General features: G+C 45.5%; 1 protein-coding gene across 9 annotated transcripts in view; it reads right to left on the bottom strand.

Annotated features, from left to right (window-relative positions):
• Positions 1-19768, bottom strand: part of sanbr (SANT and BTB domain regulator of CSR) — a 149080-nt gene that overhangs the window by 70949 nt on the left and 58363 nt on the right. For all 9 annotated transcript variants that reach the window (XM_078229914.1, XM_078229910.1, XM_078229908.1 and 6 more), the window contains one exon: positions 14257-14402. In XM_078229914.1, coding sequence (XP_078086040.1) covers positions 14257-14402 — 146 coding nt within the window. The remainder of the gene's footprint in view (positions 1-14256; positions 14403-19768) is intronic.

Genomic DNA, 19768 nt, shown 5'->3' with positions numbered 1-19768 from the left:
TCCTTCCAAAATAATACAAGATTTAAGGACTTGAGAAAAATCAATTAAAAGTTCATTTAAATTGCAAAAGGATGGTACTGTGATCGGTTTAACAACAGAAGCAGTAACTGAAGTGGCAACAAAAAATTTGTGGTAAGAAAAATCTCCCTCTACAACACTACTAAAATGTTCGGTCTATCTGTTACACCAGGCCGAAAACATGAAGAATTGCATTCCCAGGCAAAGAAAACACAACTGCTGCTGGCCTGATATTGAACCTATGACTCAACAACATAGACCTTTACCTCCTACAACTCCAGCCCCAACAAAACACAATGAAACTCAAGACTCATGTCAATCTGCTGAGAAGTCTTTTCTTGCTGATGCGCGTTATCACACACGAGGCTTGATGCTCAGGAAATAAAGGCTTTTATTTGCTGTAACAAGGCAGCTACTAATTATATACACGATCCCAGACTGAGGGGTCCCAGACAGAGCAGAGACCTTTATACCTCTCCCAGGAGGCAGAGCCCGACTGGGATGTACCACAATACTATAATACAAAGGTGTAACAACCCAACCCTAACCTCAACAGCAACAAGTAGAACAACCCATCCCTAACCCCAACAGCAACATATATACATACTTGTAGTACTGGCCAGACCCTGGCTCAGTACTATCTAGTGGGAACCAACGATGGTTCACCACATTCACCCCTCCTTTGAAGACAAAGGCCGGCGGGGTACAAAAACAGAATAATTTGTCATCAGTCTATAAGTTCAGTCGGTCAGGGGGACCGCACCGTCGTTGTGACCTCCTCAATACCGGCGATGACACCGGAGTAGGCACTTGCGGTGGCGTTCTCCCCAAGGCGATGTCCAACTGTTCCTCCACAGACTCACGGGCCAGTTGACCCTGAGGTGACGGTAATCCATGGAGTTCCAACACGCCCTGAAGTGGCGACCATCCTCTGGACTCAGGCAAGCTGTACACGGGAGTAAAAGGGTTAAGTAATGGTCCCGATGCTGCCCGCGCCGTGTCCGGAGGGGAAACAAGAGTTATGGCGTTTGTAACAGGGGGTATGCGAGCGACAGGGGTTGCTACGTCCCCTGCTGGTGCCAGGTCTCGGATCGAGACCGTGTCCTCTCGCCCGTCAGGGTATGCCACATAGGCATACTGAGGGTTGGCGTGGAGGAGATGGACCTGTTCGACCAACGGGTCGGACTTGCGGGCCCTTACATGTCGCCGCAGGAGGACAGGTCCTGAGTACGTCAACCAAGACGGTAATGAGGTCCCAGAGGAAGACTTCCGAGGGAATGAAAACAGCCTCTCATGGGGAGTAGCGTTGGTTGCCGTACACAGGAGTGAGCGTATGGAATGGAGCACATCAGGGAGCACCTCTTGCCAACGGGAGACTGGAAGGCTTTTTGACTTCAATGCCAGTAAGACAGCCTTCCAGACTGTAGCATTCTGACGCTCCACCTGTCCGTTACCCCTAGGGTTGTAGCTCGTGGTTCTACTAGAGGCAATCCCGTATGAGAGCAGGTATTGCCTCAAGTCATTGCTCATGAACGACGAGCCCCTGTCGCTGTGAATGTAGTTGGGGTACCTGAACAGGGTAAAAAGATCACGGAATGCCTTGATAACCGTGGCAGCGGATGTATCAGAGCAGGGAATAACAAAAGGGAATCTAGAGTACTCGTCAATGATGTTGAGGAAGTACACATTCCGATCTGTTGAGGGAAGGGGGGCCCTCAAAATCGACACTCAGTCTCTCGAAGGGACGAGTGGCCTTGACTAATTGTGCCCGGTCAGGTCGGTAAAAGTGCGGTTTGCATTCCGCGCATACCCGACAGCTTCTTGTTATGGACCTGACATCCTCCACCGAGTAGGGCAGATTGCGGGCTTTTATAAAGTGGTAGAGCCGAGTGACCCCAGGATGGCATAGGTCATTATGGAGAGCCTGCAAACGGTCCTCCTGTATACTGGCGCATGTTCCACGCGAGAGGGCATCCGAGGGCTCATTGAGTTTCCCTGGACGATACATGATGTCATAGTTATAGGTGGAGAGTTCAATTCTCCACCGCAAGATCTTGTCGTTCTTGATCTTGCCCCTCAGCGTGTTATTAAACATGAACGCCACGGACTGCTGGTCCGTGATCAGGGTGAACCGTTTTTCCGCCAAGTAATGGCGCCAGTGCCTGACGGCCTCCACAATGGCCTGGGCCTCCTTTTCCACCGCTGAATGCCGAATTTCGGGGCCTTGGAGGGTGCGGGAAAAAAATGCGACGGGCCTGCCCGCCTGGTTAAGTGTGGCGGCCAGGGCGAAATCAGATGCATCGCTCTCCACCTGAAAGGGGATGGACTCATCAACAGCGTGCATCGTAGCTTTCGCGATGTCGGCTTTTAATTTATCAAAGGCCAATCGGGCCTCTGGTGTTAGGGGAAAAGAAGTGGACTTAATGAGCGGACGGGCTTTGTCCACGTAATTGGGAACCCACTGTGCATAATAAGAGAAGAAGCCTAAGCATCTTCTCAGTGCTTTTGCACTAGTGGGCAGGGGAAGTTCAGAGAGGGGGTGCATACGGTCTGGATCAGGGCCAATGACCCCGTTTTCCACCACGTATCCTAGGATGGCTAAACGGCGCGTACGAAACACGCACTTCTCCCTGTTGTAGGTCAGGTTCAGGCGAGATGCAGTGCGTAGGAAATTCAGGAGATTTGTGTCGTGGTCCTGCTGGTCATGGCCGCAGATGGTGACGTTATCCAGGTACGGGAAGGTAGCCCGCAGCCCGTTCTGGTCCACCATTCGGTCCATAGCACGCTGGAAGACCGAGACCCCATTGGTGACACCAAAGGGAACCCTGAGAAAGTGATACAAGCGACCATCCGTCTCAAAAGCCGTGTATTGTCGGTCCTCTGGGCGAATGGGGAGTTGGTGGTAGGCAGACTTGAGGTCTATGGTGGAGAACACCCGGTACTGCGCAATCTGATTGACCATGTCAGATATGCGCAGGAGGGGATACGCATCCAGCTGCGTGTATCTATTAATGGTCTGACTATAGTCAATGACCATCCGGGGTTTGTTCCCACTCTTGACCACCACGACCTGCGCTCTCCACGGACTAGCGGTGGGTTGTATGATCCTTTCCTTGAGGAGCCGCTGAACTTCAGATCGAATGAAGATCCGATCCTCAGCGCTGTAACGCCTACTCTTAGTCGCAATGGGCTTGCAGCCTGGCACAAGATTCTGGAACAGGGAGGGTGTGGTAATCTTCAGCATCGAGAGGCTACAGGCGTTGGGCAATTTGGAGGCTGCTGTTCTCCCACTGAAAGCGAAGGGAGTGGCCCACCGTACTGTAGGGTTACACTCCTCAAGTGGACCATGAAGTTTAGTCCGGGAAGTATTGGCGCGCAAAGGTGAAGCAACACTAGGAGCTTGAAACGCTCGTAAACTGTGCCTTGCACTGTTAAAGTTACCACGCAACTCCCTAGCACGGTGACAGACCGGGACCTTGATGCCATAGAAATTGTCTGTTTGACAGGTTGAATCCGGAGTCCACACCGCTTCACAGCGTCTGGGTGGATAAAGCTCTCAGTGCTCCCGCTGTCAAACAGACAATAAATCAAGTGGTCGTTTACCTGAATGTCAAAGAACAAAGAACAGTACAGCACAGGAAACAGGCCCTTCGGCCCTCCAAGCCTGTGCCGCTCTTTGGTCCAACTAGACCAATCGTTTGTATCCCTCCATTCCCAGGCTGCTCATGTGACTATCCAGGTAAGTCTTAAACGATGTCAGCGTGCCTGCCTCCACCACCCTACTTGGCAGCGCATTCCAGGCCCCCACCACCCTCTGTGTAAAAAACGTCCCTCTGATATCTGAGTTATACTTCGCCCCTCTCACCTTGAGCCCGTGACCCCTCGTGATCGTCACCTCCGACCTGGGAAAAAGCTTCCCACTGTTCACCCTATCTATACCCTTCATCATCTTGTACCCCTCTATTAGATCTCCCCTCATTCTCCGTCTTTCCAAGGAGAACAACCCCAGTCTACCCAATCTCTCCTCATAGCTAAGACCCTCCATACCAGGCAACATCCTGGTAAACCTTCTCTGCACTCCCTCTAACGCCTCCACGTCCTTCTGGTAGTGCGGCGACCAGAACTGGACGCAGTACTCCAAATGTGGCCTACCCAGCGTTCTATACAGCTGCATCATCAGACTCCAGCTTTTATACTCTATACCCCGTCCTATAAAGGCAAGCATACCATATGCCTTCTTCACCACCTTCTCCACCTGTGTTGCCACCTTCAAGGATTTGTGGACTTGCACACCTAGGTCCCTCTGTGTTTCTATACTCCTGATGACTCTGCCATTTATTGTATAACTCCTCCCTACATTATTTCTTCCAAAATGCATCACTTCGCATTTATCAGGATTAAACTCCATCTGCCACCTCTCCGCCCAATTTTCCAGCCTATCTACATCCTGCTGTATTGCCCGACAATGCTCTTCGCTATCCGCAAGTCCAGCCATCTTCGTGTCATCCGCAAACTTGCTGATTACACCAGTTACACCTTCTTCCTAATCATTTATATATATCACAAATAGCAGAGGTCCCAGTACAAAGCCCTGCGGAACACCACTGGTCACAGACCTCCAGCCGGAAAAAGACCCTTCGACCACTACCCTCTGTCTCCTATGGCCAAGCCAGTTCTCCACCCATCTAGCCACTTCTCCTTGTATCCCATGAGCCTTAACCTTCTTAACCAACCTGCCATGTGGGACTTTGTCAAATGCCTTACTGAAATCCATATAGACGACATCCACGGCCCTTCCTTCATCAACCGTTTTTGTCACTTCCTCAAAAAACTCCACCAAATTTGTAAGGCACGACCTCCCTCTTACAAAACCATGCTGTCTGTCACTAATGAGATTGTTCCATTCTAAATGCACATACATCCTGTCTCTAAGAATCCTCTCCAACAACTTCCCTACCACGGACGTCAAGCTCACCGGCCTATAATTTCCTGGGTTATCCCTGCTACCCTTCTTAAACAACGGGACCACATTCGCTATCCTCCAATCCTCAGGGACCTCACCCGTGTCCAAAGAAGCGACAAAGATTTCCGTCAGAGGCCCAGCAATTTCATCTCTCGTCTCCCTGAGCAGTTGAGGATAGATGCCATCAGGCCCTGGGGCTTTGTCAGTTTTAATGTTCCCTAAAAAACCTAACACTTCCTCTCTTGTAATGGAGATTATCTCTAACGGGTCAACACCTCCCTCCGAGACACTCCCGGTTAACTCGCCCCTCTCCTTCGTGAATACCGATGCAAAGAATTCATTTAGGATCTCCCCTATTCCCTTGGGTTCTAAGCATAATTCCCCTCCTTTGTCCCTGAGAGGTCCGATTTTCTCCCTGACAACTCTTTTGTTCCTAACGTATGAATAGAATGCCTTAGGATTCTCCTTAATCCTGCCTGCCAAGAACATGTCGTGACCTCTTTTTGCCCTTCTAACTCCCCGTTTGAGTTCTTTCCTACTCTCTCTGTATTCCTCCAGAGCTCCATCTGTTTTCAGTTGCCTGGACTTAACGTACGCCTCCCTTTTCATTTTAATCAGACTTGTCAAGTCTATGAGGCTTGGCCTGGTCCAGGATGATCGCGCCACCGTTGGTTCATGAGCGCCACTGCAGGCAGCCGAGATTGACGAGGATGACCCCTGCTGGTCGTTCGCGGTCGGTGCCGACCAACGACGAAGAACCGGGCTCTGAGGAATCACAGGCCGCACTGCTGTTCCGAGAAGCAGATTTAGATCGGCACACTTTCGAATAGTGCCCCTTCTTACCGCAGGCGGAGCACAACACAGCTTTAGTGGGACACCGTTGCCGAGTATGCTTCGCTCCCCCACAGAAGTAACACTGCGGGCCGCCCGGAGCTGCTGCCATCGTCTGGCCCGAGTGTGAGCACGCCATTACGCAGCATTTCGAACCCGAGGGACGAGGAGGGATTGGCGACTGCTTCTGCCACGTTGTCTCCACGTGGTCTTCAGGATACAATACTAGGCTTTTGGAGGCCGTCTCCAGCATCTCCGCTAGTTCTATTGCCTGGGTAAGGTCAAGGTTACCTTTCTCCAGTAGTTTGAGTCGGATGTACGACGATCCGACTCCCGCCACAAACGCATCTCGAGCGAGGTCGTTCATATTCTGCTCTGCCGACACTGCTTTGCAGTTACAGCCCCTGGCTAGCTGTAGGAGCTTGTTCGCGTATTCCTCCATCGTTTCGCTGGACTGCCGTCGTCGAGTGGCTAAGAGGTAACGAGCGTGTATTTCGTTGGGCGGTTTAATATAACGCTTCTTCAGAAGCTCGAGGGCCTTTGTGTAATCGGTGGCCGCACGGATCGCGAGGTAGACGGTGTCGCTTACCCTCGCATGTAGGACCCGGAGTCTGTCATCATCTGTGGTGACCGCTGCGGAGGCTGCCAGGTAGTCCTCAAAACATTTCAACCAGTGGTCGAAGGTGTTAGAGGCGCCCACCGCACGTGGATCTAGTGTAAGGCGTTCGGGCTTCAGTATCTGCTCCATACTCTCTTTTTTTCTTCGACGAGAGTTTATTTACAGCAAATAAAATTGATGCGCGTTATCACACACGAGGCTTGATGCTCAGGAAATAAAGGCTTTTATTTGCTGTAACAAGGCAGCTACTAATTATATACACAATCCCAGACTGAGGGGTCCCAGACAGAGCAGAGACCTTTATACCTCTCCCAGGAGGCGGAGCCTGACTGGGATGTACCACAATAACTATAATACAAAGGTGTAACAACCCAACCCTAACCCCAACAGCAACAAGTAGAACAACCCATCCCTAACCCCAACAGCAATATATATACATACTTGTAGTACTGGCCAGACCCTGGCTCAGTACTATCTAGTGGGAACCAACGATGGTTCACCACACTTGCTCAGGCTGTATTAAAAATTACATACTGACCTTTTCACCTAAATGAAAAAAAATTCACCCACTAACTTCAATTAGCAGCTGGTTTATTGCACTGTGCAGTCCCTTTAAGATTGACCCACTCAGTGGTCATTTAAAGGGAATGTTCTTGTATGCAGTCTGGTTGTTCCCTACATGGCACATTCCTAATTGCTACTTGGCAGCACACCTGTGCAGCTTACAGTGAATACTGCTCACCAGTCTATCTACTGAGACAGTGGGTGGAGATCTCCCAATTTGAGACCAAATGCCGTGTTGGATTAGGAACGTGGAGTGTTTTCCACTGTCAGCTGGCGGGAAAATATGCCAAATCTTCCGACCCCAACCTCATTAATTATGCACCTGGGTGTTTCACTCCGTATGCAGCGGTGGAGCAGGCCTGGATTGTTGTGTAGTCCGATGTCGTGTCTGGGTGCCATGCTGAAAAGGTGTCCAGATTTTAGAATCGAAACTGTGATGGGCTTCTACTATTTGACCCACTATTGAAGAAGGATGGTGGATCACCTGAGAATGAAGGTGGATCTCCAGGAACATTCTGAGGCTGGAAGATGGAAACGCTCCAGGGCACCTGATTTGAAAGGCTCACCTGTAGGTGCACCTTCAACCCAGTACTATGGTGGTCCAAGACTCAGGGTTCCAGAGGCAGTCACAGGCATTGTTCAGATGAGTCCCGACATCTACATACCACGTTCTATGAACGGCATGTTTTCCTGCCAGCATCACAGATATGGTGGGGGCTCAGGTTTTCAACTGCATCCAATTAACCGGATGCATCCTCTGATGGGTTTTACAACCCACCATGGCAGGTGCCAGCACAAGATCCTGCTGCAAATTCATGCCAATGTGAGATGACTTTTGGTCTTCCTGTCATTTTCTCCCAACGTGCCCACCATTAAACACGTCGGCGGGGCTTGGGAGAATTCTGCCCAGTATTCCAGACCAGAGCCACTCTCCCACAATTGAAGCAAAAATCACCCAGCAGAACCTATGACGCTTACTGCCATTAATTGAGGAAAACCCATCACCTTCCCCACCATGAACTCCCACCTTCACTCCACTTTGTCTCCTTCCTTCTGCTACTTCTTTTCTTTTCCTCATTTCCCACCCCATTACTTGCCTTATCTTTTGTCCCCTCCTCTCTCTCTCTCTCCTTGGTTCAACTTTCTAACTCTGCTCATCCCGAAACATGCCCTTGGTCTTGACTACTCAGGTGAAACACTATGCAGGATTGCCAATTACATATTTTTAAAAAACAGCAGTTTTAGGGTTTCACAGACACATTGACCATGTCACCTGTAGGTGCAGTAATAATGATGATTAATTGATTAAAGTATTAACTCCTGATGCGTTGAAACCATCTCAGGTGTCTACCGCTAGGTAATAATCAGTTGTTTTAGAAGTACATTATGTGTTATGGAATTGTGTAAAAGTGTTGATGAAAATCGTGGGACAGTCTTGAATAACCATGCAAACGACTAAGCAACTAGTAGATTTGCTGAGAAGGGCTATACCAGAGATGTGGAGGGGAGCATATAAAACCAGGCTCCAAGTTGACATTGCTCAACTAATTAGCATTTCAATGATAGAAGATTACAGCCCCTCCCTACTGACAGTATCAAAAAATCCCACAATCTATATGAGGCAATGATAGGAGAGCATCCAATTAGAAAGGTAAGAGCCACTTTCCCTCACTCCAGTGAGCAAAGATTGCAAATAGCCCCCTCAGCCCGTGAGCAGAGTTTAGGGAGACTTCTGTTTCCCCACCATCCTGCAGACATTAATCAGCATCTGGTGATGAAAAGATTAAAATAAATTCTAAATTCATAGAAACAAGACAATATACCAGTGCAAAACAGATTCGTCATTCAAAGGCAATTTACCTCAATCAAGGTTTAAAAAACCCCAAAAAACAGGTGACAGAATCCTAACAAAATATATCCCAGCTCTGTGTAGAGTGGAAAATATGGTTCAATCTCCACCACCCCAATAACATCCAAAACTCCTCTCCCAGTACTGAACAGAAATCACCACACAAACCATCCTCCCACTAAACAGCACTATTTGAAGAGAAGCAATCATCACCTATATTTGGATGACCTGGATTATTTCATTACTGTTTGTGAGACCTTGCTGTCCACAGATTGGCTGTTGCGGTTAGATCACAATGATAACCACACTTCAATATCTGTAAAGTGTTTTGGGTCATCCTGCAGGTGCTATATAAATGTAAGTTCATTATTTTCTTTAATCTCTATTTGAACTGCGATGACAGTTCCCAACCACTACCATCAGATAGTGTTGCACCAGAGATTAGTAAACGTAAAGACAGATCATTTTACTGTTCCTTCATCCCCAATGCCATTGACCAACCAGCTTACGGAATATGTTTATCATTATTTTACTCAGCTTTTGGTGCAGCGGAATAAAGGTCTTGCAGTACTTTGGTTGGATGGCTCTCCTAACCCTCACTGAGCAATGTAGATGGGGCCAAGCACACTTCAACCAGATCGGCACCAGTATTGCATTATGTGGATGCGTTCCAACTACTTCAACTGAATTTTGTGAAAGGAATCTCCAACTGAGCAGCATTTGATTAAATATATTCCCCCCTCCTCACCCAATGGAGTAATGTACTTGCTGACAGAAATCTCTCCATCGTTATTCCCTCCTTACATCCTTCTCATTCTTCTACAACAGCAGCAAAACATAGCAATATGTCAACATTCACATTTCTTTAAAAGTACTTAATGGACTGTAAGTGCTTTGGGATGTTCTGAGGTTTTGAAAGGCACTATATAAATGCAAGCTTTTTTTCCTTTCATGTTTCCCAGCTACTCGCCTGCTCAATTAAACTTTAACTCTGATCTTGCATACTGGTTGCCAGTAAAAGTAGAAAATTGGCTATGCTCTCTGCTCTTTTCAAAGATCACAGTACTCATTAAACAGCTAACTTACTGTTTCACATTGAAGTATAAGCTTTTAGTGAGGTTAAACTTTTACTATTTCTATAACTAGGTGTCTGACTGCCAGTATGAAGAAGTGAGCAAAAACAAAGAACATAAGAACTAGGAGGAGGAGTAGGCCATCTGGTCCCTCGAGCCTGCTCCGCCATTCAATAAGATCATGGCTGATCTTTTTGTGGACTCAGCTCCACTTACCGACCCGCTCACCATAACCCTTAATTCCTTTACTGTTCAAAAATGTATCTATCCTTGCCTTAAAAACATTCAATGAGGTAGCCTCAACTGCTTCACTGGGCAGGGAATTCCACAGATTCACAACCCTTTGTGTGAAGAAGTTCCTCCTCAACTCATCCTAAATCTACTTCCTCTTATTTTGAGGCTATGCCCCCTACTTCTAGTTTCACCTGCCAGTGGAAACAACTTCCCTGCTTCTATCTTATCTATTCCCTTCAGAATCTTATATGTTTCTACAAGATCTCCCCTCATTCTTCTGAATTCCAATGAGTATAGCCCCAGTCTACTCAGTCTCTCCTCATAAGCCAACCCTCTCAACTCCAGAATCAATCTAGTGAATCTCCTCTGCACCCTCTCCAGTGCCAGAATATCCTTTCTCAAGTAAGGAGACCAAAACACAGTACTCCAGGTGTGGCCTCACCAGCACCTTATACAGCTGCAACGTAACCTCGCTGTTTTTAAACTCCATCCCTCTAGCAATGAAGGACAAAATTCCATTTGCCTTCTTAATTACCTGCTGCACCTGCAAACCAACTCCTTGTGATTCTTGCACAAGCTCACCCAGGTCCCTCTGCACAGCAGCATGCTGCAATTTTTTACCATTTAAGTAATAGTCCATTTTGCTGTTATTCCTACCAAAATGGATGACCTCACATTTACCAACATTGGACTCCATCTGCCAGACCTTTGCCCACTCACTTAGACTATCTATATTCCTTTGCAGACTTTCAGCATCCTCTGTACACTTTGCTCTGCCACCCATCTTAGTGTCATCTGCGAATTTTGACACACTACACTTGGTCCCCAACTCCAAATCATCTATGTAAATCGTAAACAATTGCAGTCCCAACACTGATCCCTGAGGCACACCACTAGTCACTGATCGCCAACCAGAAAAACACCCATTTACCCCCACTCTTTGCTTTCTGTTAGTTAACCAATCCTCTATCCGTGCTAATACATTACCCGTAACAACGTGCACCTTTATCTTATGGAGCAGTCTTTGGTGCGGCACCTTGTCAAATGTCTTCTGGAAATCCAGATACACCACATCCACAGGTTCCCCATTGTCCACTGCACATGTAATGTTCTCAAGGAATTCCACCAAATTAGTCAAACATGACCTTCCCTTCGTGAACCCATGCTGCATCTTACCAATGGGACAATTTATATCCAGATGTCTCACTATTTCTTCCTTGATGATAGATTCAAGCATTTTCCCTACTGCAGAAGTTAAGCTAACCGGCATATAGTTACCCACCTTTTATCTACCTCCTTTTTTAAACAGTGGCGTCACATTTGCTGTTTTCCAGTCTGCGGGAACCACCCCAGAGTCCAGCGAATTTTGGTAAATTACCACTAGTGCATTTGCTATTTCTCCTGCCATCTTAGTACCCTGGGATGCATTCCATCAGGACCAGGAGACTTGTCTACCTTTAGCCCCATTAACTTGCCCAACACTATCTCTTTCATGATAATGATAGTTTCTAGGTCCTCACCTGCCATAGCCTTCCTGTCATCAATTTTTGACATGTTATTGGTGTCTTCCACTGTGAAGACTGACACAAAATACCTGTTCAATGCCTCAGCCATTTTCTCATTTCCAGTTATTACATCCCCCTTCTCATCCTCTAAAGGACCAATGTTTACTTTAGCCACTCTTTTTCATTTTATATATTTGTAGAAACATTTGCTATCTGTTTTTATATTCTGAGCTAGTCTACTCTCATAATCCATCTTACTTTTCTTTATAGCTTTTTCCGTGGCTTTCTGTTGATCTTTAAAGATTTCCCAATCCTCTAGGTTCCCACTTGGTATGCATTTTCTTTCAATTTGAAACCCTCCTTTATTTCCTTAGATATCCATGGCTGATTATCTCTTTTTCTATAGATCTTCCTTATCACTGGTATATAAGTTTGCTGAGCACTGTCAAAAATCGCTTTGAAAGTCCTCCACTGTTCCTCAATTGTCCCACCATAAAGTTTTTGCTCCCAGTCTACCTTAGCCAATGCCTCCCTCATCCCGTTGTAGTCTCCTTTGTTTAAGTATTGGATTTTACCTTCTCATGCTCCATCTGTATTTTAAATTCAACCATACGGTGATCGCTTCTTCCGAGAGGATCCCTAACTGCAAGATCATTAATTATTCCCATCTCATTACACAGGACCAGATCTGGGATAGCTTGCTCCTTCATTGGTTCCATTACATACTGTTCAAGGAAGCTATCGCGGATACATTCTATGAACTCCTCCTGAAGGCTGCCTTGATTGACCTGGTTTGACCAATTGATATGCAGATTAAAATCCCCCATGATAATTGCTGTACAAAGCTGGCGAGAATCTTATTTCCTAAGCACAAAATTTGAGTAAGTTATTAAAAATTAAGTATCTGGAAGTTACCAATGATTTTTGCTGTTTAATATTGGTTTGCAGATTATTTTGAATCTGTGGACATTTTGATTTCCATTCAAAGGTGCCTTACAGGAGGCTGCTAAATAAGCTAAGGGCCAATGGTGTTAGAGGCAAGATACAGGCATGGATAGAAGATTGGCTGACAGATAGAAGGCAAAAAAGAGTGGGGATAAGGGCACTCTTTAAAGGATGGCAACTTGTCACAAGTGGTGTTCCACAGGAGTCAGTGTTGGGACCACAACTTTTCACTATATACATTAATGATCTGGAACATGGAACTGAGGGCATGGTTGCTAAATTTGCGGATGATACAAAGATATGTAGAGGGACAGGCAGTGTTGAGGAAGTGAGAGGCTGCAGAATGACTTGGACAGGCTAGGAGAGTGGGCAAAGAAGTGGCAGATAGAATACAATGTGGGGAATTGTGAGGTTATGCACTTTGGTAGGAAGAATAGAGGCGTAGAGTATTTTCTAAATAGGGAAAGGTTTTGGAAATCTAAAGCACAAGGGACTTGGGAGTCCTGGTTCAGAACTCTCTTAAGAATAACATGCAGGTTCAGTTGGCAGTTAGGAAGGCAAATTCAAAGTTAGCATTCATTTCTAGAGGGCTAGAATGCAAGAGCAGAGATGTAATGCTGAGGCTGTATAAGGCTCTGGTCAGACCTCATTTGGAATATTGTGAGCAGTTTTGGGCCCAATACCTAAGGAAGGATGTGCTGGCCTTGGTGGGGTTCCAGAGGTTCACAAGAATGATCCCAGGAATTAAGGGTTTGTCATTTGAGGAGCAGTTGAGGAGTCTGGGTCTATACACGATGGAGTTTAGAAGGATGAGGGGAGGGATCTAATTGAAACTTACAGAATACTGAGGCGCCAAGATAGAGCGGACGTGGAGAGGTTGTTTCCAATGGTGGGAGAGACTAGAACTCGAGGGCACAATCTCAGAGTGAAGGGACGTTCCTTTAAAACTGAGGTGAGGAGGAATTTCTTCAGCCAGAGGGTGGTGAATCTGTGGAACTCATTGCCACAGAGGGCTGTGGAGGACAGGCCATTGAGTGTCTTTAAGACAGACATAGATAGGTTCTTGATCAATGAGGGGATCAAGGGTTAAGGGGAGAAGGCAGGAAAATGGGGATGAGAATCATATCAGCCATGATTGAATGGCGGAGCAGACTCGATGGGTCGTATGGCCTAATTCTGCTCCTATATCTTATGGTCTAGCAAATACATGCTAAACTTAACAGATTTGACATTTAGGAAGATATATAAAACTTCATATATATAATATACATTTTATATATATGCACATATTCCTACATACTTATATGTAGAACATAACATTATATGAATATATATTTGAATTGATAAATGTACATCTGACATGCAAATACACATGTACAATAAGCATAAAATTTCAAAAATGTTTAACATATTAGCAAAACATACCATTGATGTTGGTCAAGGCTCATTTGAACCGCCCATGTTTCCCTCCACCCCACCCCCCCCAAAACCAAAGACCAAGTTTTAAAAGTTGAATATACAAGAAAATAGTAATCACTATGCAAAATTTCAATATATGCCAAAATATGCAAGCATAACATAAAAATTAGTAAGTTTTATATAATTCTGCAACAAGTTTAAATGTTGAAATTGGGGATTAGCCTTTAAGAAATTACCTTTCCTCTGTTTTACAGAATGGCACACAGACAATATCCTTGTGTTGCAGGACATCACAGTACACTTGACTGACTGGTACTGAAGTAAGTTTACCATTTTGAAGTTGACTGGTTAATTTGACAACATGATCCCGCACTTTACAACCCTGGAGAAAATTAACAAAAAAAAGAGTCACAGAAAACACCATTTGTTAAACTAACTACCATAGGCATCACCTTTCTCAACTTAGAAAGTTCAACCCCCACTTCTAAATATGATGAATACTAAATGCAGAATGATGAGAAAAAACCCAGAGACATTGCTCCTTTAAGCAATTAATCCCAAGGCACTTTCATTTTGTTCAGATGATCACGAATATTTGTTGAAAGCATGCAAACAGGTACAGATGGTTGTCTAAGTTTCTCCATGGGGGAAATAATATAAGGAAATATATATTTGGTTATCTAATTTATGTACATCAATGCAGTAATCTCTCGTCAAGCTCCATAATAAATTACTACTGATTTTTCAATTGCAGTGACTGGTACAAGAGATGCAAAACTTGCTGTCAAAACCTAAGGTGTATTTTACTAGAAAGGAGGAAACTCACAGGCAGTTCACAAAACATTATGCCTTACCAAGTAAACTTGTCCATTACATACTGTGAATTAAAAATTCATTCATGGGATCGCTGGCGTGGCCAGCATTTATTGTCTGCCTCTTATCGCCCATTGTGGGGATGCGGTGGCATAGTGGTATTGTCACTGAACTAATAATCCAAAGACCCAGGGTAATGCTCTGACTATCCGGTTCGAATCCCACCATTAATGTGGTAAAATTGAAATTCGATAAAAATCTGTAATTAAACGTCTAATGATGATGATGAAACAATTGTCATAGTAACCATTTGGTTCACTAATGTCCTTTAGAGAAGGAAATCTGCCATCCTTACCCAGTCTGGCCTACATGTGACTGACTCCAGACCCATAGCAATGTGGCAGACTCTTAAATGCTCTCTGAAATGGCCTAGCAAGCTACTCAATTCAAGGGCAATTAGGGATGGACTCTCTCGAAGAGTCAGTGCAGACTCGATGGGCTGAATGACCTCCTTCTGCATTGTAAGTGTGAGATTCATTTTGGCAGGAAGAGCGCAGACAATGTAAAGGGTACAATTTTAAAGAGAGTGCAGGAGCAAAAGGACCTAGCTACATATGGACATAAATCAATGAATGTAGTAGGATAGGTAGAGACTGTGGTTAATAGAATACATGGGAACCTGGGTTTTATCAATGGGGACAGAGTACAAAATCAATGATGTTAAACCTGTAAAACCTCAACTTCTTAAAAATTCTTTCACAGGATGTGGTTCCGCTGGCAGCATTTGTTCCCCATCCCTAATTGCCCTCGAACAGCTGCAGTCCATATGGTGTAGGTACACACATAGTGCTGTTAGGAAAGGAAGTTTCAGGGTTTTGACACAACATTGAAGGAACAGCGTGGGAACAGCAAGGTTGTGATGTTCCCATGCATCTCGTCTTCCCTAGTCCTTCTAGATGGATTAACTAGAGTATTATGTCCAGTTTTGGGTGCCACACTTTAGGGTATATTTAAAGGCATTAGAGGGGGGTGCAGATGAGAATGGTCCTAGAGATGAGGATCTTCAATTAAATAGATAGACTGAGGAAGTTGGGACTGTTAGACTTAAGAGAAGAGAAGGCAGAGAAATTTGTTTGAGGTATTCAAAATTTGAGAGTAAGACAGAGAAGATGAGGAAAAACTGTTGCCATTGATGGAAGATTCAAGAACCAGGGGGCACTGATTTAAGGTTATTAGCAAAATAAAGCCATAGCAACATGAGGAAAAACATTTTGACGCAGCAATTAAGATCCAGAATTCATTGCCTGAGAGTGGAGAGGAGGCCAGGTCAATTGAGGCTTTCAAAGGGACATTGGATCACTATCTGAAACGGAAAGAGTTGCAGGGCTTCAGGAAAAAGGCAGGGGTGTGGCACCTTCGGGGGGGGGGGGGGGGTCAGCATAGACACATTGGGCAAGACCATCTGGCTATTCACGTCGGCAGGATTGTTTGGTCCCGACGACAGCACACCCCCGTGTGGGTTTCCTGGCAGCAGGGGATGGATTCAATGAGAAATCCCATTGACAGTGGCAGAACCCGAAGTTCCCACAACCAGCCACCAGTAATGTAAGTTCAAAAAAACGTTACTATTTATTTTTGTTTTGTTTTCTTATTCAAACTTTTTTCACACTTTCTTCCTACACCTGGTGTGGTATTGAACTCACGTAGTCGGCTTTACACTTTCTTCTCAGTCTTTTCACTGACTGTTTTGCGATCCTTCAATCCAATTGGTTAAGGAGATGCACAATTGGTTGTCTTGATCACTCGGGTCCAAGGTGCCCTGTTTCTCCTACTGTAATCAGCTCACATTTCCAGCAATTCAGTGAGCAGAGATAAAGTGCAAGGACAGGTCTAGCTAATGGCAGATACCTTTGGACACCATAAAATTATGAATTGTTCTGGTTGATTTCCAACAAGTAAAAGTTGTCTAGTTGAAGGGGTCAGCAATTTATAACTACCAGTGTGTGAGGAAAAATGCCTTCTGACAACTTGTCCAAGAATGGAATCTTTTGCTGCAAGTAGTTGAAGCAGAACATTGTGCAGTACAAAATTTAGATCTGTAGCACTGTCTCCAATGGTGCTACGGAAAACCGAAGGTCTTTCAAGTGGAGCTTGCTGTGTGTCCATCTGCTGTCAGTGCAGCACCGCATGCTGAGAAGGGCACTTGTGTGGACATCCACCGCATGCACTGGAAGATTCCAAATTGGTGTTGTCCTGAGACCACTGATTGATTTGACCCTTCATTTACGAACTTAGATTATGTGGGTCCATTTAACATATTCACTTGTCACAACTGCAAAAGACTCAGCATTAGCCTTATTTATAGGATCAGTCATGCAACATAGTTAAGAATTTCTAAAATAACTTCTGCTATTGTCAAATTTCTGAAGAAATGTGGAGGGTTTTTTTCCCCACTTATCTTTTGGGATGTGAGCCTCACTGGCTAGGCCATCATTTGTTGCTCATCCTTAATTGCTTAAGTGGTGGTGAGCCAGTTTCTTGAACCAGTACAATTCATGTGATATAAATACAGCCATTGTGCTGTTTGGAAAGGAGACCCAGTGATAGAGAAGTAACATTGATATAGTCCCAAGTCAGGATGGTGGGTAGCTTGGAGGGCAATTTTGAGATGGTGGTCCTATCTGTTCTGCTGCCCTTATACGTGGGAGAGGTCATGGGTTTGGAAGGTGCTGTCTAAAGCACTTTGGCAAGATGCTGAAGTGCATCTTGTAGCAGACGCATACTGCTGCCAGTGCACCAATGATCAAGGAAGCGAATGATTTAAGATAATGGATGGGGTGTCAAGAGGACTGCTTTGTCCCAGATTTTATTGGGCATCTCAAGTGTAGTTGGAGATGCAGTGGGAAATTTTCCATCACGCTTCTGACTGGTACCTGTTAGATAGATGGATACAGAACTGGCTTGGTCATAGAAGAGGGCGGCATGGTGGCACAGTGATTAGCTCTGCTGCCTCACAGCGCCAGGGACCCGGGTTCAATTTCGACCTCGGGTCACTATCTTTGTGGAGTTTGCACATTCTCTCCGTGTCTCCATGGGTTTCCTCTGGGTGCTCCGGTTTTCTCCCACAGCCCAAAGATGTGTAGGTTAGGTACATTGGCGATGCTAAATTCTCCCTTAGTGTCAGGGGATTAGCAGGGTAAATATGTGTGAGGTTACAGGGAGACGGCCTGGGTGGGATTATTGTCGGTGCAGGCTTGATGGGTCGAATGGCCTCCTTCTGCACCGTAGAGATTCTATGAAGACAGAGAGTAGTGGTGGAAGGGTGTTTTTCAGAATGTAGATCTGTAACTAAAGGTGTTCCACAGAGATCAGTGCTGGGACCTCCGTTGTTTGTAGTGTATATAAATGATCTGGAGGAAAATGTGAGTGATCTGATTAGTAAGTTTGCAAATGACATGAAGATTGGTGGAGTTGCTGATAGTGCTGGGGATTATTAGAGGATACAATAGGATATAGATAGGTTGGAGACTTGGGCACAGAAATGGCAGATGGAGATTAATCCGGACAAATGCGAGGTAATGCATTTTGGAGGATCAAATTTAGATGTGAATGAAACTGTAAATGACAGAACCCTTAGAAAAAATTAACATACAGAGGGATCTAGGCGTGCAGGTCCACAGTTCCCTAAAAGTTGCAACACAAGTGGACAATGTAGTTAAGAAGGCACATGGCATGCTTGCCTTCATCAGCCGGGCCATTGAGTACAAGAGTTGACAAATCATGTTGCAGCTATATAAAACTTTGGTTAGGCCGCATTTGGAATATTGCGACATTTCTGGTCGCCACACTACCAGGACTTGGAACCTTTGGAGAGAGTGCAAAGAAGGTTCACCAGGATATTGCCTGGTCTCGAGGGCGTTGACTATGAGGAGAGGTTGAATAGACTAGGATTGTTTTCACTGGAAAGATGGAGGCTGATGGGAGACCTGATAGAGATCTACAAAATTATGAGGGGCATAGACAGGGTGGATAGTCAAAGGCTTTTTCCCAGGGTGGAAGTGTCAATACAAGGGGGCACAGGTTCAAGATGAGAGGGAAAAGTTTAAGGGAGACGTGATGTGGAAGTTTTTCACACAGAGTGGTGGTTGTCTGGAATGTGTTGCCAGAGGTGGCGGTGGAAGCAGGCACATTGGCAACATTTAAGAGATATTTGGATGGGGTCACGAATAGGGAGGGAATAGAGGGATATGGACCGAATAAGGGCAGAAGGTTTTTTTTAAGTTAGGGCATCATGATCGGCACAGGTTTGGGGGGCTGAAGGCCTGTTCCTATGCTTTACTTTGCTTTGTTCTTTGATAGTAGACAGGCTTTGGGGAAATCAGGTGGTGTATTACTTGACACAGAAATCCCAGTCTCTGACCTGCTCTTGTGGCCAAAGTATTTACATGGTAGATCCAGTTAAGTTTCTGATCAATGGTGACTCACAAAAAATCTATGTTGGGTGAAATTTGGCGATGGTACTGAATGTTAAGGGGAGATGGCCAGATTCTGTCTTGTTAGAAAGAGACATTGCCATAATATTGCATGACGTGAATTTTATTTGCTAGTTATCAGCCCAAACTGATTTTGCAACATCTTCACATGGAGGGCAGAAGATCTGGCAACCCATCATGGGGCTGTAATACCTCTGGATCAGCAGCAGGACAAGGAGATGAGGCAAAGACTTCAGAGGGCAAACTCTGTGCGATATCTCTACCAAATTAGAGGCAAATTCCTCCATGCCCACCTACAATGGCAGGAGGCTGTCTAACAGTCAAACCAATTCACCTAGTGTCTTGGGGTGAATCTTCACCAGCACTGTACCTCACCTGAACATGATCCTCATCTGAGTTCCCTGCAGCAGAACGTCTCAGCTACCTTTCGTTTGGCCAGCTG

Source organism: Mustelus asterias, chromosome 15 (genome assembly GCF_964213995.1).
Source record: "Mustelus asterias chromosome 15, sMusAst1.hap1.1, whole genome shotgun sequence".
NCBI classification, from domain to species: Eukaryota; Metazoa; Chordata; class Chondrichthyes; order Carcharhiniformes; family Triakidae; genus Mustelus; species Mustelus asterias.
This window is presented reverse-complemented; position numbering and strand designations above follow the sequence as displayed.